Source organism: Tiliqua scincoides, chromosome 2 (genome assembly GCF_035046505.1).
Source record: "Tiliqua scincoides isolate rTilSci1 chromosome 2, rTilSci1.hap2, whole genome shotgun sequence".
NCBI lineage: Eukaryota > Metazoa > Chordata > Lepidosauria > Squamata > Scincidae > Tiliqua > Tiliqua scincoides.
Window position 1 is genome coordinate 259,468,561 of NC_089822.1, and position 26,025 is coordinate 259,494,585.

General features: G+C 48.3%; 1 protein-coding gene and 1 long non-coding RNA gene across 2 annotated transcripts in view; both read left to right on the plus strand.

The window, feature by feature from the left end:
- Window positions 1-25,767, plus strand: part of LOC136639112 (tripartite motif-containing protein 10-like) — a 107,406-nt gene extending 81,639 nt beyond the window's left edge. Inside the window, exon 6 of the mRNA XM_066613131.1 lies at window positions 25,635-25,767. Coding sequence (XP_066469228.1) covers window positions 25,635-25,767 — 133 coding nt within the window. The remainder of the gene's footprint in view (window positions 1-25,634) is intronic.
- On the plus strand, window positions 21,886-24,138 carry LOC136639306 (uncharacterized). Its single transcript, XR_010793667.1, has 3 exons — window positions 21,886-22,065; window positions 22,496-22,591; window positions 24,106-24,138. It is a non-coding gene; the product is annotated as an uncharacterized lncRNA (long non-coding RNA).
- Window positions 25,768-26,025: the final 258 nt, after the last annotated feature.

Sequence of the window (26,025 nt, forward strand, 5' to 3'; positions counted from 1 at the left end):
CTGGTTTGGGGCACTTTGATCCCCTGGAGACTTCTGTGGTGTTTCCGCATCTGAAAGATTCCTGCAGTAGACCTTGTCTTTTTCCAATCATGTGCCTGCCAGGGGACGTGGGAGCTAAACAAGGGTCCACGGGTGCAAGTGTTTCCGGCTGAGGCAGTGCAGCCCCCCAAGCTGTGCTGCCCCAAGGGTCACCAAGTTCCACTTGCCTCTCCATCTGGAGGCCTTCTGAGGGCCGGCAAGGCTGCACTCCAGAGGGCCTTAAAACATCACTTTTGGTTTCTTGGAAAACTGGAAGTGATATTTTCAGATCCTCAGAAGGCCTCCAGATGCAACCAGCATTTTTTAATCCTGATCCCTGGCAGCACAGGAGCCAGAATCGTCACTGCTTCCTACCTTTTCCTGTGGGGCTATTAATCCCCAAAAGCTTTGGCCATAGAGGTATGGAGTAGCAAACTCTGCTTTCTGCCTTGAAAGCTGATCATTGAAAGAAAGGATTCTTGAAGCATGGAGTACACTGAGCTATATTTTATTTTTTTCCTTTAAGTCTCTGAATTTGGGCCTTACATGCTCTGCCTGGATTCTGAGCTGATTTGAACTGTCTTCTTAAATAAGGCATAATTGCCCAACTCAGGCTGCAATCCTATCCACATTTCCCTTAGAGTAAACCCCATTCAACAAAATAGGACATAGTTCTCAGTAGACCTGGTTAGGATTGCGCCCTCATTGTCTAACAAGAACTTCTGAAAATATGCTCAGAACTTGTATGCATAAACATTGTGAAGCAATGAAGCAATCAAGACACACTCACATGTTTAGGGTTCATGAAGGGAGTAAGACAGACTGGCGAGCTTCAGGGACTCACACAACCACCCAGCCTCCTGACCTTCTTTTATTCACCTCCCTCTCAGCCCAGTACAAAGTCCATTAGGTACACACTGTTCCTCAGCTACATTCTAGCCTAGTCAGTCTGGGAACAATGCAAGTTCCTCAAGGGATTTGGCACTTTGTGGATTCAGCCTGTTTACTCAGTCTGCTTCTGAACTCAGGCATCACCCAGACCGGAGCTCGGGCATCACCTAGTCTGCTTCCTGACTTAGACCTCACCCAGTCTGCCCTGTGACCCAGGTTTCAACCCGGAGTGTGCCCCGAGGGGGTGAGTGTGCTCACTGGCCTTTGTCCCATAAGCACAAAGGGTAAGGTCCGGGTAAGGTCCCCTGATTATTTCCTTCATGTTGACCATTTCTAACAGGATAGTTCACACAAATCCTTTCCTAATGAATGAAAAAGCTTTGATGCCTTCCCCAAATCTATCTGAGGGGTTGAGACTGGAGGCAAGTTCAAAAGAAGAATGAAGTAGTTTCTAATTTAGTTTGCAAGCTCACATAGATCAGGGGTGCTCAAAGTGTGGTCCATGGACCGCTCTCCATCCCCCCCCGGGGCCGCCCATCACCCGCGGTACCCCCGCTTCTTTGAGCACGGCTTCCTCCTAAGGAGGTGCTTTGCGACGTTTGCGACCCTCCTGGGCCAGCACAAGGGACTTGCACCAGCCTAAGTGAAGGGCAGGATTGCGCCCAAAGACATTTCCTCGCTAACTGCAAAACAAACGCCATCTAGGCCAGTAACTGAATTGCCTGAGCCTTTGTGTGTTCAAAGCTACAATAAATTCTGTCACCCTCATCACAGCGTTTTCTACAGGACAAGCTAATGAGCCTCTTCCTGAACCACTGACTCTTGAATGCCCCTTTTGTATGTCAAAAACAGGCTATCTCTGTAGCTGGGACAGAGCAGGAGATGCTGTGCTTCTGGGCTAAGTCTGGGGGGGTGGCAATGATGCTCCTGCAGCAATCAGCCCCCAGAACGTGACTGGAGCTGTGCTCTGGTCATGTCTGGAGGGTGTTTGAGACTCAGGGATGCTGCGTGCAGCCTGAGAAGGTCTTAATATGTTGCTTCCTGTTTTGCCCGAAAAACCAGAAGTGATGTGCTAAGGCAGTGGTTCCCAAACTGTGGGTTGGGATCTGTTGGCAGGTCATTGCAATGGAAGATCAGAAGATCATCAGGTGGATGACAGTGATTCCCATGTTTTGACAGCTGTTTGACAACTCTGGGAAGGGAAGGGCTGGTTGTACAGCTGTAATCCAAGGCCAATGGAGACTCTGATGGACACTTGAGCTTCATTTGACCTTGATGGGACTTTGAATGGTCATGGGCTAACATGGCAGCTCACAGCTGAGCTGCATTTTGGATGATGGAACATCCAAAGATAAAAGGCAGCTTCAGAAGGAGCAAAAGTCCCACCCAGACCTATGGGACAGGGACAAACCAGGACCTACGGGAGAAGGGGACTGCCAGGACTCTGCTGGAGGACCCTGCTGAAGGAGACAATCTGCTGGAGAGGACACAGAGGAGGGACTCTGCTGCAGAAGACTGAACTGGGAAGACTGGACTGTACTCTAGAGACTGTGGACTTGGACTGGATGCTTCAGTCCTTTACCCACTAAGTTCTGCAGTTGCTGTAGCCCTGCAACTGTGCCCACAGTTCCTCTACACTCCTTCATGGTAAGCAGATCCACAAGCCAAAGAGCTACTGTAGCAGGCCAGTTTCCTCCCAGATTGACACTGTGTTAAGAAGTCTTGTATGCCTTCCTCGGCCTGCCTGATGTGGAAGCAGGCAAATTCAAGTTTACGTTCATATAGGATGCAACACAATTGTTCTCATGCCCAGATGGAATGTCCAGTGAGGGTGTCAGTTCTGAGAGGGGGAGGAACCAAAGGACAGTGGATGGCATGAGCCTTGCTGCCTTCCCCTCTCTCAGATGCAGACCATTCTGGAAGGAAGGAGCCAAACTGCCATTGATTTCAGCCAAGCCAATGGAGTGGGCATCACAGTGTCACTTCTTCCTCAGATGGATCAAACATTCGTAGCTTTTGAATGACTGAATTCCTGTGGGGCAATGGAAAGGTGCTATTGGGGCTTCCTAACTGGAACATAAGGATGCCAGGGGAATACAGAGGTCAAGAGGCTGCTGAGCAACTCACAGCTGAACTGAGTCTTAAACAGGCATCCCCCAGTGGTTGGCCAGGGGTTGGAACCAGAACTTAGCAGGGATTGGGACCAGAACTTGGCATGTGCCCCTCTGGATAGTGGTGTGTATATTTGGTTTTCTGCAAAATGAATTCCTTAAGGCTGCTGGGAGGATATCATGGAACTGGAAGAGGAATTGGAACTAGTCACATCTTTAGCTGCTGGTGAGGAGATGCTCTGAAGGACAAGAGCATTCTGAGGCCATTGGAGAAGTGGAGTCAGGTAGAAAGCAAGTGAGCGTGTTCAGGCCTTGAGACAGTCTACTTCCCTGCAGACCTCAGTCACCCCCCTGGATTTTATTAGGTCTGCACAGAGCTTTTGATTTCCTGTGTGCTTCACCATGGAAGGTGCTTTATTTCAAACTGCCTGCCTGTTAACGTTCTTTGGGGATTTTAGGCCAGGCAAAGTGCTGAGTCCTTTGAAATCCGATACTTCAGGGCGGGCGCTGCAGGTAGGTGACCTGCATTTTGTGCCCAGTAGTTTGAGTATTACGATCCGCAAGCCTAAGACTGATCAGAGGGGGGTGCGTCTATATATATATATATATATATATATATATATATATATATATATATATATATATATATATATATATATATATATATATATATATATATATATATATATACATACACACACACACACACACACACACACACACACACACACACAGTGGTACCTCGCATAACGAATGCCTCGCGAACCAATAAGCTCACAGAATGAAAGCGTTTTGCGAAGTTTGGTAACTTGCACAACGAATTTTTATGACCCGTGCTTCGCAAGACGAATTTTTTTTTTTGCTTTGGTTTGTCTTAAGGGGGGGATCTTCATGTCAGTTTATGAACCCGTTCACCCTAGTAAGGGGAGGATCTTCATGTCAGTTTATGATCCCGTCCACCCTAGTAAGGGGAGGATCTTCATGTATGATCCCGTCCACCCTAGTAAGGGGAGGATCTTCATGTCAGTTTATGTAAGTAAGTCCCATTGTGCTTGCTCCCAGGAAAGTGTGCACAGGATTACAGCCTTCAAGCTCCCCACTCAGCATCCCCCCCCCGTTTTTGAAATCCTCAGTACAGTATGTATGCCTTTAAAGATCACTTAATAAATACTTTGTAAACCAAATTTGACTTTGTTCTGACTTTTCTTGCCCATAGGAACGCATTAATTAAACTTCAATGCATTCCTATGGGAAAACGCGCTTCGCAAAATGAAAAACTCGCATAACGAAAGGACTCGCATAACGAAAGGACTCGCGGAACGGATTAATTTTGCTATGCGAGGCACCACTGTGTGTGTGTGTGTGTGTGTGTGTGTGTGTGTGTGTGTGTGTGTGTGTATAGTGCTTTTTTGTAACTAAAAAGGTGCAGGAACTCACAACTTGTTAATCTTTTATTTATTTATTTATTTATTTATTTATTTATTTATTTATTTATTTATAAACTATTTTTATTGGAGAAATAAAATATTTTTTATGTGCTTCCCCCCTAAAGATGAACTTACTTCTGAGTAGACATGCATAGGATTGGGCTGTCAATCTCCACAGTCAGTCTCTTCCCCCTAACTATTTTTTCTACACATGGGGAAAAATAATGTACAGGTGCACTTGTAGCGTGTAGTATGTAGTGTGGCACTACTTCAAGCAGTGAATGGATTCTGAAAAGTTCCATGTAGTAAAATTACTCTAAGCAACTGTGGGAGTAAGAACAAAAAAGGAATTCTGTCCTTAGGTGCACATAGAAACAGCTACGTTTGCAAACAAACAATTAAATATGGTTTAATTCATGTATCAGAATATTCTGTGTCTTTGGGAAGGCGCTTGGCATGCAATTGTATGTTCTCTGCTGCCCTGAGCAGCTGCTGCGCATTGCTGGAGAGGAGCTGCAAATGCTGGCTGGCGGAGGGCATGCTTGTGGGGGAAGGATGAGGAGGATCTTTGGCAAGGCTGGACAGCACGTTGTACACATGGAGAATCCCTTTTCACCTGCCCTTAGCATGTGAAAACGGGTGCAGATATATATCTCTGCCAGGATTAAGAGCCCAATCCTAGGTATGTCTACTCTGAAATAAGTCTTGTTCTAGTCATTGGAGCTTACTCCCAGGAAAGTGCCTAGGATTGCAGCCTAAGAGCCCAATCCTATGCATGTCTACTCAGAAGTCCACTTTAGTGAATGGGGCTTACTGTGGATAGGATGGCAGCCTCAGGGCCCAATCCTGTGCCTGTGTCCTCAGAAGTCAGTCCCATTAGAGGCAGTGGGGCTTCCTCCCAGGAAGGTGTGGAGAGGACTGCAGCCACAGAGCCCCTCCTCTGCCTGTCTACTCAGAAGTCAGTCCCACTAGAGGCAGTGGGGCTTCCTCCCAGGAAAGTGTGGAGAGGACTGCAGCCACAGAGCCCCTCCTCTGCTTGTCTACTCAGGCTGCAAGGCTATGACACTTTCCCGGGAGTAAGCCCCATTGAACACAGGGGAACTTACTTCTGAGTAGACATGCTTGGGCTCTCAGGCTGCAAGGCTATGCACCCTTTCCCAGGAGCAAGCCCCATTGAGCACAATGAGACATACTTCTGAGTAGACATGCCTAGGCTCATGCTGCAGATTGGCACAGGGCTGCACCAGCCAGTTTCCTTCCCCTCCTCCACAAAGCCAGTACTTGGGCGTTCCGTGGGTGCCGTAGCCCGTCTCCCTGGCTGGCTGGCTATCCGTCCTCCTCCTCGGCGTCAGCGCATGTCCCCCGCACCCTCCACCAGCTTGGAAGCTGTGCTGGGAAGCAGAGTGCGGGGGGAGGGGAGGCAGGCTGGGCTCAGGCGAGAGCTTGGAGATGGGGGCAGGAGGGGGTTGTTGTGTGGTGAGGCAGGGGCCAGGAGCCCACCCACCCTGCACCCCCCAGCACCCACCAAGCGAATGCCTCTATATTGCTCCCCGCCTCCTGGAATGCCTCCAAAGGGGAGGGGCCCCTGCAAAAAGGTGCTGGAACTCCATCCCCCCATGTTCCATTAGAAAAAAAGCCCTGTATATATATATATGGTCTGCCCCTGATGATTATGGGTTCCTTTTGCTACAGATCGGAGCAGCCTCTACAGCGGCCAGTTTGGGGCTTTCACGGGAGGCCATTCAGAGGATTTACAGGAGGCAGTCTGGGGTGCTTAAGTATTACATTAGAAAAGAGGAGCAGCACCCCCACCCCTTCTTTGTTTTGCTGTTTGTCCCTGAGGGGACCCCTCTTTTTTGCTGTTACTGGTCAAAATTTGGGGGATATTACCCTGTCACGCCTTCATTGGTGCTGGTTTTTACAGTTTCTTGGTCCAACTGTTGGTGGGTCCAGTTGACCTTCATTGGTCTGGTGGTCTTAGGGTATCTGCGGGTGCATCCATTTTGCCTTCGTTGGTGCCGTAAGGGTTCCTAGGTATTTTGGGCCTTCATTGATCCATTTTGGGGTAGTTAAATGAGGTTATTTGTGATTGCTCCTCATTTGTTAGGACAGTCGATCACTCTTGTTTCTTTTGGCAGGTCCTGATTGGGCATATTCAGTGCAGGTGCTCCTTTGCGGAAACTCCGTCTTGTGAGGGGCACAGAAATAAGCAATTTCGCATGGCTTCAGCACCCAGCTTGGCCTGGACAACCTGCGTTGACTGGGAAGCAAAGAAGGGCATGAAATAGAACCAACTGCTACCAGCATTTGCTGAATATCTGAATTCCCATCCATCTCCCCAGGTAGTCCTTCATCTAGGTGAAAACAAGCTCAGCCAGAGTACATCGTTGTCCTGGAGGCTTCAGGTCCAGCAAGATTTGAATGCGATAGTGTCTTGGGGATTCTATCCTCTGGTTCTGTTTGCCCCCTAGGTTTGGAGAGGGGTTAGGAATCCCAATAGATTGGATGCCACTAAGCGGAGGCTTAACACTTACCTGAGTAGGGTTTTCATAAGGACGGGATGTTATTCCACAGCCAAATATACAATATAGGCTAATGGGTTCTGAGCTGTCTGTGACAGATCAGATCTTGGGGTGGTGGTGGACAGCTCCATGAAAGTGTTTACCCAAAAGATTTTAAAATAGGCATCTATGAAGAAGATATAAGTTTTGATAAAATATTCTTGATTGATGATGGAAAATATATTAAGAAAATGTATAGTTTTCTTCTTGAGATAAAGATGGAAGATGAAGTAGTGACTCAATGGTGTTATAGGCAAAAAATTATGGATATAATATTTCGATTGATGGTTTCCAGGTTGGCAACCTTCAGTCTCAAAAGACTATGGTATCGCGCTCTGAATGGTGGTTCTGGAACAGCGTCTAGTGTGGCTGAAAAGGCTGATTCGGGAGTGACAATCCCTTCCACACTGGGAGCAAGTGCATTCTGTTCCTGGTCTGTCTCCCTGGCTATGGGCCTTTCTTCTTTGCCTCTTTGCCTCAGTCTGTTGGCAAAGTGTCTCTTCAAACTGGGAAAGAACTGGAGGTTGTCCATGACTTTGTGTACATTGGCTCAACGATCTCCAAAACTCTTTCTCTCAATACCGAGCTAAACAGATGCATCGGCAAAGCAGCTACCACGTTTTCCAGACTCGCAAAGAGAGTCTGGTCCAACAAGAAGCTAATGGAACATACCAAGATCCAGGTCTACAGAGCTTGCGTCCTGAGTACACTTCTGTACTGCAGTGAGTCATGGACTTTTTGCACACAACAGGAGAAGAAGCTGAACACTTTCCACATGTGTTGCCTCCAATGCATCCTTGGCATCACCTGGCAGGACAAAGTTCCAAACAACAAAGTCCTGGAATGTGCTGGAATCCCCAGTATGTATACACTGCTGAAACAGAGACGCCTGCGTTGGCTCGGTCATGTCGTGAGAATGCGCGATGGTCGGATCCCAAAGGATCTCCTCTATGGAGAACTCGTGCAGGGAAAGCGCCCTATGGGTAGACCGCAGCTGCGCTACAAGGATATCTGCAAGAGGGATCTGAAGGCCTTACGAATGGACCTCAACAGGTGGGAAACCCTGGCCTCTGAGCGGTCCGCTTGGAGGCAGGCTGTGCAGCATGGCCTTTCCCAGTTTGAAAAAAAATTAATGTTCCAATGACTTTACTGTATTTGAATTGCTGTGATCCAGTTGCCGTAAGCAGGGGAGTGGGTGGGCAGGAAGGGTGCCTGAGGAGAGCAGGGCTCCCCTGGACGTGTGAGTTTTCTGGTTCAGGCTCCCCAGTGTGACATGGGAGACTGGCTGGACGCTGCTCCCGCTTCCTGCTTCAATGACCCCGTATCCTCTTTCCGTCCAGCCCTGTTGCCTGCAGCCTCCTCTGATCTTATATTTTACAAAGGAGAGAAATCTCTCGAAAGAGACTAAGCACAAAGTTATGCATGGGGCGAGGGGGGGAGGGCAGAGAATGAAAAGTATTTCAGTTTCCTGACTGAGGTAGAGATTTATGAAAGGTGCTGTTTTAAAACAGTCTTTTGTCCCCATCCTAAAATATGGGTGCCTCAGGATACAGTCAATATTACAAGCCTTCTTCCCTCCCCCATTCCTTCTACTTTGCTTCCTAGTGTTTTGTTCTCACTTTTTCTTCCTTCTTTCTCTGAGTTATTTGAACATAATTTTAAAATTTCAATAAAGAATACAGTGTTTCTATTATTATTATTATTATTATTATTATTATTATTATTATTATTATTATTATTATTATTATTGATAACCCTTTTGCTTATTGCTCTGCTACTATCCTGACTTCTGAAACCTGTTCTCCATATTCCTTTGTCTTGAATAACCCACACATATAAGAATATTGCCCATTGCTGGTTTCCCGGATGTCCTTGATGCTTCTCGGATCCAGTTCAACCTTTCATCGTTGTCGGGTCAAACCACTCTCTTACCCAACATTCCTGCTGTAACATGGCACTGTGCAATCTTACTGCCAAACAATATTTAATAATATGAAATATACCCATAATTGGACAGGCTAGGAAACAAACCATAGAAGTCAGTCATTCCTATTGTGGCAGAAAGAACACACCAACACAGGGAAAACACACTGCACATGCTCAAAGATACTCTTCTTCTTTCCCCAAAGACTCTGGGGCTGAGCTCTAGCAAGCTCCAGTGCCCCTCTGCTGCTTGGGAAGGTGGTTGCTGCTGAGAGCCACAGGGGGGCTGAGGCAGCCTGGAGCAGAGTGACCTGATGGAGAATCAGTGAGGAATCCTCTGGCCAGTGTTTGAACTCACCCCTGCACTTCTCTCCCCCTCTGGCCACTTCACTGAAAACTGCAGTCTCTGATAGATGCAGCATGTGACCGGAGGCCTTGTAGGGCCCCAGAAGGCCCTGAGCAGCTTGTGGAAACTTTTTGCAACACACACACAGGGGGGTTGTAGTATGAGGTAGAGTGACAAAGGCTGCCCATGTGCTACTTGGGGAATAGTTGCTACCATCTAATTCTCACTGTGTCCTCTTTCAGTGCATAAAATGTACCCTTTTAGGTGAATAGATTCAGATCCTGTGTTGCTGCAGCTGTTCCTGGCACTCAATCCCGGGAAACCCTTGTAATCGAAATGCAGGCAGGCCGGGCACATGACACAATCAGTACACTGGAGATGCAGAACCTCCTGGGGCTCTGTATAAAACGGGAAAATTAAAAAGATGGAAGAATTTAGTGTATTCCTGAAATTTATTCCCAGTGCTGTTCCCATCTGAGAAAGACTTGTGTGTTCTTCTATTCTCATTTTCACTTTCTCATTTTTTTAAACCTAGGATGACAAACTGCTTTGGTGACCCTTTTAGTGCCACTTCTGATGAAATTCCCAGTTGACCATCTCTCTTTTATCTTCTGGGTTAGACTGACAGGATGGCCACTCTTTAAGACTGCTGAGCAATAACATAGAAGGGGGCATGTGAAAAGTAATCTATGTAACATCAGCCAAAGAGTTTCCCCTTCACTTTAGCTGAGCCACTATCTGGTGCTGGATTCAGCGCAAGCCTCCTGGCCTGCCTGTTCCAGTGCAAGATAGGATTGCTCTGCACGTTACTATCGCAGTGCAAAAATGCACTTTCAGGGGCCATAAGAGTCTTTTGTATAATTACTTCACATTGCAGTAAAGCAATGTCACATGCAGGGCTGGCCCTTCCATACAACAACCATGAAGCTGCCCTACGAGGCAGCAGATTAGTGGGGGGGGGAGGGCTGCTCTCTAGCCAGCTTGTTGGCTCCACTGCTCCTCCATTCTCCATTCTCTAGATTGCAAAAACAAAAGGGGGCAGAGAGGACGAGGAAAAGTGAAGTTCCAAAGGGGTTGGGGGCTTAGAAACAGTCAGAAGCACTCAGAACAAGCCACAGATGCTCCACAGCCACTTCAATAGGTACATCATCATCATCATACTACTACTACTACTACTAATAATAATACAGGTGTTTATATACCGCCTTTCTTGGTCGTCAGATTTCTCCTCAGACTTTATTCAAGGCGGTTTACAAAGGCAGGCTGTTCTAAATCCCCATAGGGATTTTTACAATCGAAGAAAGGCTCTGTCTTTCAAGAACCACAACATTTCAGATGGATCTTTCTGATCTGGTCTCACATTCTGGCCTCCAGTTGCCTCCCATGCAAGCTGACAAGCAGCTCCTTCGTCTCTCACATGGAGAGCAGCCAAGATGCTTCTTTGCTCACACTAAAGAGCAGGTGGAATAACTCAGCTCGGCTTGTCGGCTGCTTCAAGGTCTCACCATTCAGGGTGCCAGTGGCCTCAAACTGGTGACCTTCAGTTGTTCTCTTCAGGCAAACGGAGGCTCTACCCTCTAGACCAGACCTGCTGCCCCCCTACATGTTGGTGGTATTACATTGATTGAGCAGGATATTGCATTTAATTGTTTTATAAGCCCAATTTTGCATTTTTACCATTTTAGACTTGCCCTAGTTATTATTTGTTGCCATGAGTGTGTGATTGTCTCTTCCAGAAACAAGTTGAAGGAGGAAGAGGGAATTCTGGGCCACAGACGGAAAAGCAGATTTCATGTCATTCAGTTCTGATAAATGCCTGTGTTTCGAGGCCTCTGCAGAGCTGGAAAAGAGGCTTTGGCTGCTAAATCAATTTCTTGTTACCATAGATACTAGCCTATAAGGCAAGACATTTTACCCCAAAACTCCAGCATAGACCTTCTTCTCTGTGGGTCACTCAGGGGGTCAGGGCAGTTCAGGGGCATTGCAGTAGTCAGGAGAAGCTCAAAGAAGTGGCAGGCACAAGCTCAGCTCCGGCTGGCCTTACTTTGCTTCTCTCAACAGCTCCCTCCTGCAGGGAGAGGCTTTGCCGGCATGTGACCTCCTTAATGTCTTCAGAAACAGTGGCACAGTTCAGATTTTTTGCCCCCTTTCAATCAGGCTCCAGGGCAAGCTGCAGCTCTTCCTCACGTGCACCTTCCCCAAGTTTGCCTTCACCTTATCTGAGGGTCATAAACATTTCGGGATTTATGACTGGAAACCTGCCCTCGCCTTATCTGTGAGAGCAAACTTATAGGCAAGAATCCACAGTATATGTCAGCACCCTGGACAGTAGTAAGGAAATGACGTTCTTAACAACGGGTGTTGCACATTCGTAACATCTCTGTTTCAGGTATCATTTCTCTCTAATCTGGAGAGAAAAACCAGCAGAGCCCATGAAGAACATCCCACAACTGCTCAAGGAGAAAGTTTCAGGTCAGCTTTACTAGACACATAAAAGAAGGGGTGGATAATCTCTCTGCGGAATGTGGCTTCTGAGTAAGTGTAGAGCCGAGCTCCTGTTTCAGCATTGAAAAAGGCCACCTGCCCGTCAGTGCAATTCAGAGTCACTCGGATCCTCTTGAGCTCCTGTCTGAAGGATAGAGGAATGTAATTGCGGGGATTAAGAACTCTGTCCAGGCATACGCTCTTCCTCACAGCCAAGGATAGGGGGTGGTAACCAGGGAACTGACAGCTCTGTACTCTCCTTCCCACTTTCCCACAGCCCAGATCCCTCTTCAGGACTACAGTCAAACTCACCCTTTCTCCTCACAGACGTTCTGGCAACCCCCACAGCCCACCCTCCCTCACGTCCCACAGTGACCTCCCAGAAGTATCTACTTGATGTGAATCCCTCCCGGCCCAGCACACAAGTCCAATAGTCCAATCTCTCAGGATTGTTGGGCAGATCTTGACGGCTGTGTCCCCAGCTCACGCTTTTGTGATCCTTAGTCAGGGTGAGCCAGGAATGAGCCGTGTCTGGATCCAGAATCACACTGGCTGTTGGGGTGGAGGAAGAGGAGCAAAAAGAAGTGAATTACTAACTGCCTTAATAAATACTTGAGCCCCAGAGATAGAAAGAATATCCTCCTCACAATTGTGCCCATATTTTATACTTTAAGTGTATCCTGCCTTTCCTGTTCTTCCAGGCAGCTTAAAAGAAGCCAAAACACCCCTAAGACACATACTATATTCCTTGGCTGGTAAATGTTGTACGGAAGGCAGGAGAGAAAATGGCTGATGCTTCCTTGACACTTCCTGTGCAAACTGACCACTTCTGACTTTCAGGGACAATGACGGTGTCTCAGTTCTGCCAAGCAGGTTCTTGAGAATACAGTTTTTCTTCTATGTTGTTTTTGTATCATGCTTCATATTTGATTATACTAAAGCAGAGGTTCCAAACTTTTCAGCACCTGGACCCACCTTTTCAAAATGACACTCTATAAGGATCAAGACATCCGTTTCCAGAAGGAAGTTTCCCTGCCTTCAACAGCCTCTGTAACTTTGCTTGTTAGCCATGCTGGCACCCTCATGGATTTAATCCAGTCCTTTTTTTGCAGTATACATTTCCTCTGGGCCTCTATTACTGCAGTTTTAAACAGACGCCATTCACACGGGAGATACTGGTTTCTTTTTACCTTCCCTTTCCCCTTTCATCTTTCTAACTACTCTCCTCCTTTAAGGGAAGTCTGCCCTTTGGAGGTCAAGGGTTGTGCTTTGGATTTGCTTGGCAATCTTCCCCCCACCTGCATGGTAGAGTAGATTGCCCTAGGCTACCTTGGGCATGGAATTGGGAGAAATTGATTCAAATGGCTTGAAGCCAGCCCTGCCTCAAGGAATGGCTGACTTCATACTGCTGGTCAGAGCTCATGGAGCAAAGTCTTGCATGTTGGATGATCAGGAAGGGAGAGAGCAAGAGGGAAAAAGTGAGCCAAGTAGGGACACTCTTCCACAGGTGAAGTGGACAAGGTCTGCCACAGGGAGTTTCTGAGTCACCTGCTTCCTGGACAATATGCTGCCCCCAGTGTCCTTCAGGTGACATGGCACCCATTTCCCAACAGTGTGTTTATTTTCCACTCACTGATTGTGTAGCCCATTTTCGAGGCATTTCTCTCCCCCTTACTTTCAGCCCCCTGCAACATGGGAAACTCCTGTCCAAACCTTCCCATCATATGCATCTTGCGCATCATTCTTCATTACCTGGGAATTGCTTCATGACTCCCTCCAGAAGGGGTTTTACATCATGGAATCCCCTGATTCTGCAGGTCAGCACAGGAGGAAAAACCACAGGATTCCCAAATGCTTCCTTCTTTTCAGACCTAGTAGGGTTAAAAAAAATCTGATCCCAAAAAGTGTCCAATCGGGAATTACTGTCTGAAGCAAACAGACAGCATGGAAGGGAAGAAAAGAACAGAAAGCCTGGAGGCAGGGGCAAGGGAAGACCTGGGGATGCTCTGGGTAGGAGGCTTCTGTCGCTAAGGCAGTATAAAAAGATATAAAATTCAGGAGGTACAGAAGCACCTGTGCAGGTGAGGGAAGAGAGGTCTGGCAGCCTTGATGGGTGTGCAAATGGAAGAGAAATGAGTGGACTCCACACACCTCTGCAATGTCCTCTTATCCTGGGGGGAAAAGAAGAGAAAAAGACCTCAGTGCCTGCCACAGGCAAGTCAGTCTTTTCAGGCGCAGCACAGAGATGCTCTCTCATCCTCCACAGTCCAGTTGGCAGTGATCTGCCTTGAACGCTCCACTCAGAGACTGAGGGGGCAGCTCCACAGATGAAGGATGTGCTGGGTCAAGAAATATTTTGGGTTGCTTCTGCTCGTCCTGATCCATCAATTCTGTACCACACTACCTGATGTCTTATTAGACCCAGCTAACAGCCCCAGGCTCTGTCCACAGCCTGGGGGTCCCAATCACTATAAAACAGGAGGGGTGGCATACCTGACAAGGTGGCACCTCCGGGCACCAAGCTTGGGGGGCGGTGCCATGATGCCATCCACTCTCTCCGCACTGCCCTCCTAGCGGTACTCAGTTGGGCACCGATAGTATCAGCACACCTATCTGGTCTCCCCCCAAAAGCATTCTGAGGGTTTGGGAAGCCGTGCACAGCCTTCTCAGTGCTGAAAATCACTTTCACTTCCAGGGACGTCACAAGCACCCTCTCTGGCCCTTGGAGCACCACCGTGGGGGAGAGGGTGAGGCAGTGGGTGCAGAAGACAGCATCTCCAGGTGGGGGAACAGCACCCTTGAAGGTGTGGCCAAAAGCCCCACAGTGGCTAGAAACACACTGAGGGGAGGGCTCTGCTGCAGCTTTCCATTGGTGGTATTGATACCATATATGAGAAGGAAGAGAGACAGAGGGCATCATTTGCTGGAGAGTGGAGAAGAAACTGCTCCCCTGTCATGCCCCTCTCCCTTGCTCAACTGGAGATATGACCCTCCCCCCTTAAAAATTCTTTGCTGACCAGCAGTCCAGGGCAGACACTCTGACCCATGCTTCCATTCACCCTTGTCTTCCGGGGTGGGGGCGATTACCCAGGCAGGGACTGCCCTCCATTATCAGGCTTCCAGCACATGCATTCCAGATGCCCTGGGACTCTCTTTCCCTGCGCAGCCACCAGACAGTGGACAATGAGGCTGCACTGGACCTCCCCAGAAGCCCAATGGGAGGGGCATGATGGTAGCAGGACAGAATTGAGCAGAAAGTATGCCCTTCAACCTCCCCTAGACCCAAATCCTAACCCACTTTCCAGTACTAGCGTAGTAGTGGCAATGGGATGTTTGCTGTATCCTGCAGTTGGGTGGCACTCACAGAGGCCTCCCCAAAGTAAGGGAATGTTTCTTTCCTTACCTAGGAGCTGCATTGCCCTTATGTCATAAGAACAGCCCCACTAGATCAGGCCATAGGCCCATCTTGTCACATAGGCCCATCTTGTCCACCTTCCGGTATCTCACAGCGGCCCACCAAATGCCCCTGGGAGCACACTAGATAACAAGAGAACTGCATCCTGGTGCCCTCCCTTGCATTGGCATTCTGACATAGCCCATTTCTAAAATCAGGAGGTTTCACGTACACATCATGGGAGGGGTTTTGCAGGCAGGATACAGAGAAAATTCACTTGGTGGAACAGTGCTGACTCCCCCTTATTTATTTTACTTTAATTATTTATAATTATTTTAATTTGCTTGATGATGTCACTTCTGGCCATGACATCACTTCCAATGGGTCCTGGACAGATTGTCATTCTAAAAAGTGGGTCCTGGTATTAAAAGTTTGAGAACTGCTGCAGAAAGTTGTTAGTAAGCTGACACCCAGGTGTGTGTGTGTGTGTGTGTGTGTGACACCACAAGTGACCGAAATCACTAAAATCACCGTTTGTAAGAATAAGACCATCATGTTATATATCAATCAATGCGTTGTTCCATGCAGAATGCAGTGAAACAAACCCCATTGAAATATCTGTGTTCTAGCGAAAGGCACAGCCAGAAGACCAGTGGGGGCGGGGCGATGGTACATCACCACACCCTCCACCTGGGACGTTGCCGTGCCCACTGCATGGGGTGACGCGCAGGCCTCCCACACGTGTGATGCGGACCCTGGTGACGCCACAGCTGCTGTTATGCATCATAAGAGTCCGTGTGGTGCTCCTGCTAACCGGGTAAGAGGCTCTTTTTCAAGTGGGTGCTCCTCTTTTTGCAGGGGGAGAGTAACTGGCCCACCTCAGCCCAGCAGTGGCTCTTCTAGTGGCTGCCTGCTGCTGTTCTTCTGCAGCTGTTTAGATGATGAGCCCTTTGGGGACAGGGAGCCACTGGAGACTTGATTTTTCTCTGTAAACCACTTTGTGAACTTTTTTTGTTGAAAAGCGGTATATAAATACTGTATAATAATTATAATAACATTTTAAATCTACAAAAGAAGAGCAACTGACTTGCATCTTGTCACTCTTGGGCCTCTGCAATGTCCTTTTTCCCATGTTCCTCTATCCCCCTATGCTCTGCCAAGTCAGGGGAACATGCTTTCCCCTGTCCCGCCCTGCCCTCCCCTGCCTTGCAGTGCCTCTGCGTGAGCAGGTAGAGCTGTGGTTTCCAAACTCTCCAGGAGTATCACTCAGAAAACAGCTTCAGCTCGTATTGCTGCTGTTATGCATCCTAAGAGTTCATACAACTTACATTTTAGATCTTCAAAATAAGAGCAACCGACTATACCTCTTGCATCTCGTTGCCCTTCAACCTTTGAAACGCCCTTTTCCCCTTGTTCCTCTATCCCCCTGTGCTCTGCCAAGTGGGGAAAGCACTTTATCTGAAAAGTGTAACACAGTCCTGTGGATGTCTGCTGAGAAGTAAGTCCCACTGAGTACAACAGGTAAGTGTTCATCGGATTGCAGCATCAGTGGCCTTCGTAGGTAACACAGATGGGCTCCTAGTCTTTTCATGGATGTCCTTGCTGAGAAACAGACAAGCATTTTCAGCGCTTTGTTGTTCTGTGAATTGTGTACACTTCAGACCAGCAATTTTCAACCACTGTGCTGTGGAACACTGGTGTGCCACAGATGGTCTACAGTGGGGGCAATGCCGTATATTATTAGCTTCTGATCAGACTTTGGACTCATAAGTTTATTACATGTGTGAGGAAATGTGGCTTATCTATCAAATGGTTTGTCCTAACTTATGATGCACTGACATGCATTGGCAGGCGTGACGAGGAAGCGGCAGCTCTTTCTCCCAGAAGAAGCCAAAGGGAGTGTCAGGAGTGTGGGGTGCCTGCTGCCAGGAGACCTGAAACTGCCCTTTCCTGTAATGCTGGAACTATTCACGGCAAAAGTAAGAATTTGCCTCAACCTGTGCTTGCCCGTAAAGAAGGAGAGAATGATCCAGGATTTATGGGCAGGGGATTGAAGAGGGCGGGTTGCAGAGAGGGCTGGACCAGGGAGAAGGACAGGGAGGGTTGTGAAGATCTTCCTGCTCTCAGTTCTCAGTAACTTCTTCAGTTCTTAGACTGAACGTCAAGTCATGTGCTGATTTCTCCCCACCAACACAGTCAAGCAAGAGTATGTTCTTCCATTGCTTTGCCTTCAAAGAGAGGGCCAGTGGTCTTGAAACTTTTTTGTGCCACAGCACCCAATAAACACACAGGAGAATGGCAACCACCTCGCAGCAACCAGCACTGCCCCGCCCAGCCTCAGCGGCACTTCATTTCCAGTCTGCCCTCTTGCCAGCTGCTGGCTCCCCACGTCAGGGGTCACAGGAGATGGCTGTGGCTGAGACTGCAGGTGCAAGCCGCTTCCCTTAACAAGCCGCTTCCCTGGCTCTTCTCTTGGGGCAGTGGCAGGCCTGAGGAGGAGGGGGGCAGAGGGGCAAAATCCCTGGGGCCTGGGCCTCCAGGGGGCCAGGGTCATGACAACACAAACTGGACAGTGCAAAAGAAATTTATTCCGGGTTGCTTTACCACTTCCAATGCACGTCTGTTCCCCCAATGTTTTCTAGAGACTGCCATTTGTTAAGGGGAGCCCTAACAGCTCTCAGATACCTCCACAAACTACTGGCCCCAGAACGCATTCGGGCAGGGTGTTCGGAAAGAGTTCTAGAGCTTGTGCACTAACCAGTAACTGCATTCAGTCCCAGACCTGACTGAAGACTGGGTTTCTCAGGTTCAGCAAGAGGCCTTGCAAGGCCTATAAAAGGTCCTCAGGTCCAGCCTGAGGAGCTGTTGAGTGGCAGATCTGGACGAGAGAGCTGAACTAGGGTCCTAAAGAGCTGATATACTTTCCACCTTGAGAGAAAGAACCTGAGATCCAGCTTCCACTCCAGCCTTTCAGCAAGGCTCCTCACTGCCTGAGCTGCACCACTCTCTTCCTGGCTCTGCTTGCCTGTTCTACAGCTTCATCCCGGGCAGCTGCTGGAGGGAAGGCAATGCAGAGGACAGCTTGTAGCCAGCATAGCTGAGACCCTCTTTTGAGATTGTATCTAATCTACTGTCCTGTTTTTCTGCTCTTTTCTGTGCTAAAGTTCTTAAAATCTTTTTTTCTGGATAAGAAATTCTCCCATCTCTTGTTGTTCACCTGAGCACAGTGCAGTTCTCGTCTTGGAGTAAATCTCTACCTCTCTCACATGCCCATCTATTCCGGGTTAACCCACATTTTCCCAACAAGGGTGACCAGATATGATGGAGGACAGAGAAGAGGGCATTTTGACCAGTGTAGCTTTAAAAGCCCTTCCATGTTGAACTGCACCTACCAAAATTCCCTCTTGTATACAAGGTGTAGACACGCTGCCCTCCATTGTATCTGGTCACCCTGCATTCGGGAAGTAGAAAGTGGATGAAATCTATAGTGGAAATGCAGCCCAGGTCTGCTCCGTAAGCATCAGTGTGTATTAGTGCAATTCAATCACAGGAAGGTACAACTTACGCCTTCAGGCCAGAACTTCTAGGTCCCAGAGGTAGTTCACATAATTCCCAGGCTCCTATAGTCACCTCCACCTCTTGTCATAGTTTAGTGTGTGTCTAGATAGAAAATGTGGCCTTGGATCATGTCTGCATGTGTTTTGGCAAGGTTCAAAGGTGAAATTAACAGTGTGGTGTTGCACAAATATAAGTCTGGAGCACAGAAAAGAAAAAGAGGAAAACAAAAGACCAGGCAAGTTTGTTTCACCAGGGTTTGTTTCAAAGTTACCGCATAGTAATTAGGGAGATGGTGAAAGCCAGTCCTTGGATGTTCCTGCATTAGAAGTAGAAAGAGCAAATGAGGACTTTGCTGAGGTAGAAGAAAAAGAAACACAGTAGCACTATTTAAGGAGAAGAAGCCCCGCTGGATCAGGCTAAAGGCTCATCTAGTCCAGCTTCCTGTATCTAACAGTGGCCCACTGGATGCCCCAGGGAGCACCCAAGACAACAGACACAATGTGCGTCCCGGTGCCCTCCCATGCAACTGGCAATCAGAGGCAGCTTGCCTCTAAAACCAAGATGTCTCTCCTGATCTGTCACAGACAGCTCAGAACCCATTAGCCTATATGTAAAGTTTGGATTTTTTGCCCCAATGTGCATGACTTTACACTTACTGACATTGAAACGCATCTGCTATTTTGCTGCCCAGTCTCCCAGTTTGGAGAGATCCTTCTGGAGCTCTTCACAATCTCTTCTGGTCTTCACCACTCAGAAAAGTTTGGTGTCATCTGCAGACTTGGCCACCTTGCTGCTGAACCCTGTCTCCAGGTCATTTATGAATAGGTTGAAAAGCACCAGTCCGCAACAGATCCTTGGGGCACTCCGCTTTTCACCTCTCCCCATTGTGAAAAATGCCCATTGACACCCACTCTCTGCTTCCTGGTCTTCAACCAGTTCCTAATTCAGAATAGGACCTGCCTTCTAATTCCCTGACTGTGGAGCTTTCATCAGTCAAGACTTAGCCCTGCTGATTCTCCCTCAGCAAGGCTTATTTGTCTATGTGTTTTGAGATTCTATCTTTGATGAGGCATTGTACCATCTTGTCTGGAACGGATGTTTTGATGACCAACCTGTAATTTCCCAGATCCCCCTAAAAATCCTTTCCTTCCCCTAAAAATCGATGTGATATTTGCTATCCTCCAGTCCTCTGGCACATTCCCCTTTCGCAGAGCAGGGGAGGGGTTCTGCCCAGCTCTGAAACCACGATGAAGTCCATTTGAACTACACACGTGTTCGGGAAAGAAGGTGTATGTAACAAGGGCCAGTGGTCTTCAATCTTTTTCACGTCATGTCCCCCAATGAATGAATGAATGAATGAATGAATGAATGAATGAATGAATATGAGGCTGGCAACCCACCTCTCAGCAGCCAGTCCTCACCTTCCAGCTTCGCGTCACTTCCAGACTATTCTCTTGCCAGCTGCTTGGCTCTGCACCGCCTTCTGCACTGCCTGATGTCAGGGACCACAGAAGGTAGTCGTGGCCAGGATTGCAGGTGCCTGCCCAGCTTTAACAGGCTCCTTCCCTCTTTCTCCCCCTGGGACAGTGGAAGCTTATCCTTCAGTGAGGAAGCCACCTGCTCTGGCCATCCCCTCCCAGTAGTCCCCTGTCCTGAAATGAAGCCACTGACTGCAGCATCTCATCCCACCCCTTCCAGGTCTGGTAATTTGTGAGCATGCTGGTGCCGTTCCAGGCCCTCCCGCAGGTTGCTCCGACCATTGTAAGAGGCAGGTTTTGAAAGGTTGCCACAACCCCATATGAAGCTTCACGACCCCATTGGGGTTGCTTCCCACAGGTTGAAGAACACTGGAACAGAGTAGCATTCCTCAACGTTTGTCCCCCACTGCACCACTTTGCATGGTCCACCTTTGGGAAGGCCCACTGGAATTAATATCATAACCAGGTTCTTCTGAGTTGGGAGGGCAGATGCAATGTGACAAACACCAGGAATGTGACAAACACCAGGAAGAGGCTTAGCGTGGGTGGGAGGCTTTCTCAAGTTTGTGAAAAGTGCGCTCTGGAGCTCTGCCCACTGACCCAAACCTCCTACCACTGCTTGAGACATTACGTTGCTGATCTCAATGCCGGGTGGTGGGTGTCCGGGGATTCTGTGCATTCCACTTGTCACCACCTCAAGCACCACCACTGGTATGTGTGCCACTGGTTAAGAAACTGGTACAGAGGATCAAGTGCTGGAGTCGAGGTTCCCATCCCCAGTCGCACGTGAAGCTCCCTGGCTGACCCTTCAGTTTAGTCCTCTTGGGGCTATTGTGAGGATCATAGTAGGGCGGATGATCCCGCAGGGTCAGACCCAGAGTCCTGAGGCACCAGCCTCCCTTTCTGCCTTTCTCCCAGCAGGCGGGATTCAGTTCTATGGTGTCCTTTCTGTGCTTCTTATGCAGTTTGTCAGACAAGCAAGACTTCTGTCTTTATTGAACAGGATGGCATCAACAAAGGACCTCCTTTGTTTGCTTTGTCCCAGAAAGCGATTTTATGTTTTTATTCCACATTCTCCTACAAAGTTCTCAATTTATTATTTTTAAATGCTTTAAAAGTGTACTCAGTAAGTGATATAGTGTCAGCAGACACGGCCATGGTGTGATTTCTTACTGGAAAACTAATCTCTCTTTTTTGGAAAATACCTTAAACACTAAAATAAGGCGTTTTCTCTTTTTATTTGGATCTCTTAAAGACCACAATGTGGTGTTTTGTGCATTTATGTTGTTATCAACAAAAACAAACACGTCTAGTTATTAGTCCCACAAACTGGGCACCACAGTGGAAAATTCACAGATCTTCTGCAATGTGCAGCCTGTGAAATTCCCCATATGGTATTTCTTCTGTCGCTCACCCACACCCACCTGCTGTACAGGTCTCAGAAGCTGCCTGAATTCATCCCTGGAGTCTTCATCAGCCATGGCCTCAGCCTCACCAACCATGGAGGTAGAGGAGGAACTCAAGTGTCCCATCTGCATGGAGTACCTGACAGACCTGGTGACCCTGGACTGCGGTCACAACTTCTGCAGGGGCTGCATCACCAACTACTGTGAGGTGTGGGAAGATCTGGGGGACTTGGAGTGTCCCCTCTGCAAAGCCAGAATCAAGAAAGGGAATTTCCGGCCAAACTGGCAAATGTAGTAGAAAAAATTAAATGTCTATCCCTCAATCTGGGAAAAGAGGATTTATGTGTGAGACACCAGGAAAATCTCCATCTGTTCTGCAAGGAAGACAAGGAGTTGATTTGTGAGGGATCCCCAGAACATCAATCGAATACAGTCCTTCTTGTGGAAGAGGCTGCCAGGGAATTCAAGGTAAGTGGTTTCAAACCTTCAGGATTAATGATGGGTGTAACATGCAGCTTGCTTTGGAGAGAAGCCATTGAGGGAAGTGCTTAAGCCCCAGAGCAGGAAAAGGGTTTGCCTGCTCTAGGATACGACACTGCTCTAAAAGCAGCAGTCCTGATGTTGGGTTGGACACAAGGGAAGGGTGAAGGATATTCTTTCCCTTCACCTCAGGAAGGGCTCAACACAAATTGCACTTGGATCTTAGAGTCCATTCAATCTGTTTGTGCTCATGTAAAATTCCTTGTAAGCCCAGAGACCTGTGGAATGCACTGAGATGGGAGGCCAGGAGAGACAGCAACTGCTTTCTCATGCTTATGGAGCAACATTATGTAGTAACCCCACCCCCAAAAGATAAAAGATAGACCAACCAGAAACTTTTCTTTTCTCTTTGCTTCAGGACCAGTTGTGCAGCCGCCTGGAAGTCCTGAGGAAGGAGAGAGAGAGAATTCTGGCAAGTCAAGCAGGAACAGAAGAGGAAAGCCGAGACCTGCTCGTAAGTGTCCCTGTTGCACTGGAAGTGAGAGCCACTAGAAGCCATCTCTGTAAACCTGCAGCATGAAACACGGAAGAGTCAAAAGAGCCTCATGTCTCCAAAAATGTTTGTGAAAGGCCGTTCTCAAGGTGGAGTCTTGTCTGTTTTGTGCTGCTCACAGTTTTTTGATCCCTGCAAGAAGTCAGAAGTGCCTTCCTTGCAGGGCTGGCCCTCTCATCAGTCCTGAGCCAAATATTAGCAGCCCAACCCTATTTTGGGCTGGCCTGAATGGTGCCAGGCTGCTTGCACAGTGTCCGGGTGGAGACCAAGCTGGCTGGGAAAGATAAATAAGGGACAATTTTACTTACTTCCTTGCCCACCACCTGATCCCCAACAGCACTCCTCAAAGGAGTCTTGAAGAGCCTTCTGGGGCTGGAACAGGGGTTCTGGATTTGGTACATATGTCCGATTTTCCCCTGATCTCTGCTTCGACACATCCCTAGCACCAGCAGAACTCTGTTAGTGGCCGATCTGTGGCGAGTGCAGCCTTCTGGGCCCTGCTGCAATGCTGCACTGCATGGGTAGGACTGGGCCATAGGAGGACCAATTCACTCGCATGTTACCTGGCGGTGGTGACGGTACAGTGATGGAGGAGACCCTGGCAGATCCGCCTCCCTCCAGCTCCTCCAGCTTCCCAACATGCTTCTGACCAGAGATCTCCCACCACCTACTTCCAAAGGCCGACAATATTCCTGACATTTGTTCACTGTCCACTGTCATAGAAAAGACAGAAGAGACAACAGAACCACCCAGTCATGGCAGGTCCACTTCCCTCCAGCTCCTCGAGAATCTCTTTCTGCCATGTTTCTGACTAGAGATTTCCCACCACCTCCCTGCAAAGGCTGACGATATTCCTGACATTTCTCTCCTTTTCTCCTCTCTGACACAGTGCCCGCGTGGGGACCCAGCTGGCCAGGAAAGGTAAATTAAGGAAGATTTTACTTACCTCCTTGGCCACCACCTGATCCCCAATGGGACTTCTCAAAGGAATCTTGAAGAGCCTTCTGTGGGCATGTCTGGGCTGGCACAGGGGTTCTGGATTTGGTATATATGTCAGTGCGGTTGAGATCTGCACTTGATTTGCCCCCACCCCAGCCTGATTCCGGTTTCGATCCATTCCTAGCATGTCAATGGCTAATCTGTGGGGTCTATCAGCAGTGTGCAGCCTCCTGACCACTACTATAATGGTGCACTGTATAGATAGGTTTGAGCCATAGGTGAACCAACTCACTTACCTATTATGTGGCGGTGATGGACTGACAACATTCCTGATATTTGTTCACTGTCCACTGTCATAGAAAAGACAGAAGAGACAACAGAACTCCCTAGTCATGTCAGGTCCACTTCCCTCCAGCTCCTTGAGAATCTCTTCCTGCCATGTTTCTGACTAGAGATTTCCCCCCACCTCCCCGCAAAGGCTGACAATATTCCTGACATTTCTCTCCTTTTCTCCGCTTTACATCTGCCTGTTTTAGGGCCAAATAGAAGAGAAGAAGACAAGCACAGTGGCTGCTTTCAACCAAATGCACCAGTTTCTGGAAGATCAAAAGATGTCTCTCCTCTCGCAGTTGGAAGAGCTGGAGAAAGAAATTGCAACCAGAAGAGAGGAGCACATGGCCATACTCAAGGAGGAACTGTCCTCTCTTGAAGATCTCATCCAGCAGATGGAGGAGAAATCCCAGCAGCCAGCAAGTGAACTCCTGCAGGTGAGAGGGTGGTAGAAATAGCCCAGGTTCCTCACCAGGGGAAGGAAAGCAACTGCTCTGTGCTTCCTTGGCCTACACAAGAATGAAGGGACTCGGTGTGTGGTGCAGACAAAGACCTCTCTTATGAACAGGAAACAAGGAAGTTCATTTTATTTCACTGAGGCCTGGAGGTCCCAAAGATCTTGGAATCTGTTCTCATGTCTCCTTCCTGACAACTGATCTCTCCCCATTCTGCTCAGTTCTGTCCTGCTACCCTAACACCCCACTAATGGGCTTCTGTGGTGTTCCAGTGCACATCATCTGGTGTCTGTGCAGAGAGAGTCATAGGGCATCTGGAATGCATAATGCTAGAAGCCTGCACATATCTCAGTTTCCCTCTGAGGAAGATAAGAGTGACTAGGAAGCATGGACCAGAGCGACTTGGTTTCAACAACACCAAGGAAAGCTCCAGCAGACCCCTTTCCTCAGAGGTGTTCATAGCCACTGTGGTAACTGGGATTACACTTTCAGGGGTGCCACCCCCCAGCTGGAGGTGCCATCCCCCGCACACACTGCCTCCCCCTGCAGCTTTCCCTGAAGTGACTATTAATAGTCACTTAAGAGCCAAATAATAGTCACTTAAGAGCCAAATAGTCACTTATTAAGAGCCAAATAAGCCACCTGCAGCTTTCCCTGAAGTGACTATTTCTGGCACTTAGAAAGACATCCGCAACTTCCCTGGCCCTCAGAATGCCTCTGGGGTTGCCCTTGGATTGGCTCACTGATATCCATCAGTGCAAGATGGATCACTGCCAACTCTACATGGAACTCTAGAGAGCAGGTCTCTGTGCAGGGTGTGAAAAAACTGACTTGCCTGGGCAGGCTCTGATCTATTTTTCTTCTCTTTACCCCCACAGGATATTAGAAGGACCTTGCAGAGGTACATGGATCCCACTCATTTCCCTCCTTGTCACCTGATGCTGGGAATGGTCTGTGAAGGACGTAGCTCTTTCATGGCTCTTGGGGAGAGAATGCAGGAATCTCCACCTTCCAGTGTTCCACTCAGGGCCTCTCTTTACAACGTTCCACTTGAACATGCCAGACCTCTGTCCCCTTTGCTCAGCTACACTGGTACGGGCCGTATTTTCTATCCATTTGCCTTGCCATAGCTAGAGAAGCCTCCTCTCCTGAACACGCCCCATCTGCTCTTGTCCTGCCTCCAGGCTTCCTGCTCTTCTCCTCCGTGCTGTCCTTTTACTCCAGTCAGGAATTCCAATTGGATGGATTATGAGATCAGATATTTTCCTCCTCCACATTAGGTATGAGAAGAAGGAAGCATCTGGGAATCCCGTGGCTTTTCCTCCTGAGCTGACCTGCAGAATCAGGGAATTCTATGATGTAAAACAGCTGCTGGTGGGTGTCATGGAGCAATTCCCAGGTAATCAAGAATGATGTGCAACAATGCATATATTGGGCAGGTTTGGACAGGACTTGCCATGGTGTGAGGGCTGACAGGAACGGGGGGGGGGGAATCCTAGAAAATGGACTCAACAATCATCAGTGAGTGTCAAACAAAAACCCCTATTGGGAAATGGGTGTAATGTCACTTGCAGGACACTGGGGGCAGCGTATTGTCCTGGAAGCAGGTGACTCAGAGGCTCCTTGTCTCACTCAGACCTTGACTTTGTCCCCCTCATCTGTGTCCCTAAT